The 1,570-nt window shown below is 72.9% G+C and overlaps 2 protein-coding genes across 2 annotated transcripts in view; one reads left to right on the plus strand and one right to left on the minus strand.

Annotated features, from left to right (window-relative positions):
- GLT6D1 (glycosyltransferase 6 domain containing 1) overlaps nt 1–1,181 on the minus strand; it is a 2,031-nt gene extending 850 nt beyond the window's left edge. Inside the window, exons 1-2 of the mRNA XM_004677821.2 lie at nt 777–1,181; nt 480–691 (exon numbers count right to left, since the gene is read on the minus strand). Of these exons, the coding sequence (XP_004677878.2) occupies nt 480–691; nt 777–1,181 (617 nt within the window). The remainder of the gene's footprint in view (nt 1–479; nt 692–776) is intronic.
- Nucleotides 1,182–1,507: 326 nt separating this feature from the next.
- The window catches only part of LCN9 (lipocalin 9), a 33,657-nt gene continuing 33,594 nt past the window's right edge, over nt 1,508–1,570 (plus strand). The window contains exon 1 of the mRNA XM_012721168.1: nt 1,508–1,517. Within this exon, the coding sequence (XP_012576622.1) occupies nt 1,508–1,517 (10 nt within the window). The remainder of the gene's footprint in view (nt 1,518–1,570) is intronic.

Consider the following 1,570-nt stretch of genomic DNA (forward strand, 5'->3'; position numbering starts at 1 on the left):
GCGGGCGGCGGGGCTGGGTCTGTCCTCCCCAAGCCCGCGGTGGCCGCGCCGTGGCTCTACGGCAGGGCCAGGGCCTGCGCTGGGCATCCGCCGGAGACCAGGGTGACCCTCCCACACCTGTGTCCTCCGCAGCCAGGGCCCGGGGGCAGCCCAGTGCTGGCCCCCCGGAGTGGGGCGGGAGGCTGCCGTCCAGCCACTCCGTGGAATATTACTCGGTTGTTAAAAAGATGAACCGTGCCATCCGCAGCCGCCAGGATGGGGCCGGAGGGGTCCTGGCGAGGCGAGCCCGGGGCTGACACGTGGGTGCCCTCGGCCTCCCGCATGGGCCACAGGTGTGACGACGGGGCGAGGGGCAGTGGGCTGAGAGGCGGTCATCCGGACACTGTCCAGCACACCGTCCTCTCTGGCTGTTTACCCGCAATCAAACAGGTAAACTGAGGCAGCAGTGAGGTTTCGCCGCGGCTCAGGCGGGGCCTTACCTGCCGGCTGCGAAGACGGCCAGGCCGACGGTGAGGTTCCTGGCGCTGTAGTGCCGCCTCAGCACGTCTCTGTCGAACGTGCCCTCCCAGACCACGGGCGCCCCCCAGGGCGTCAGCGTCACCACGTCAGGGCGGCTTCTGTCGGCCGACAAGACCCCTGCCAGCCGTGCTGGGCACAGCCCCCCCCCGCCCTCGGCGCCGGCCCCGGGACCCTGCAGCGGCATGCGCAGCCAGCACTCGGGGTGCCACCCGCTAAGTCCGGGGCCCCCCGCCTGCGCAGCCGCCCCATGGGCTCACAGAGAAGGGAAAGGGGAGGCCGCAGGCGCCCGGCGACGCCTTCAGCAAAAGGGGCGTCAGCCGGAGGCAGCTCACACTGCTGCCGCGCGCAGGCCCCGCGGAGAAGGGACGGCAGAGGCGGCCAGCACGAGGCCCGGCACCGCTGGCCGCCACGGAGCCAGCTTCGGGCAAGCCGGCGAGGGCCCTGCTCTGACCAGGAGCCTCGAAGCCCCACAGCTGCCCGCCCAGGGAGGACAGGCTGAGCACGGTCTCCACGCCGGGCCTCGTCCCCAGGCTGCAGGGGACGCGGAGCGCCGTCCTCTCTGTGGACAGCGTGGTCTGTGCCGCCCAGCAGCCGCGGGAGCCCGTCTCTGGCACCGGGGTGTACAGCCCCCCCATCTGGGGGATGGCTTCTGTCCGGGGCATCTCGGGGCTGACCGTGTGGGCCACTTCCCACACGTACCCCCGGCACCACTGACCACTGGTTCTTCACACAGCCAGGGGCCTGGCGGTCAGCGGGCCCACACCACCCGGGAGGCCACGGAGCGCACAACAGGCCATCTGGAGCAGCCGACGCAAGGGGTCGGCGGGGCGGCCGCTGGACACCGCCCGGCGGCTGCCACTCGCTGCCCGGACGCCAGAGGGTGGGCACCGGGAGCCTCAGCGAAGAGCGCCAGGGCGGGCAAGTCGCCGCGGCTCACAAGGAGCCCACGAGTGCGGGCGGCAGCGGCGCTGGGCCCTGGCCGCCCGTCATGGTCAGGAGTCCGGCTCAAGCCCTCGGGGCTCATGGACAGCACCGCGGGGCAGGAGCCGCC

The sequence above is a fragment of the Condylura cristata genome, unplaced genomic scaffold, assembly GCF_000260355.1.
Source record: "Condylura cristata isolate star-nosed mole 26May11 unplaced genomic scaffold, ConCri1.0 scaffold00006, whole genome shotgun sequence".
NCBI classification, from domain to species: Eukaryota; Metazoa; Chordata; class Mammalia; order Eulipotyphla; family Talpidae; genus Condylura; species Condylura cristata.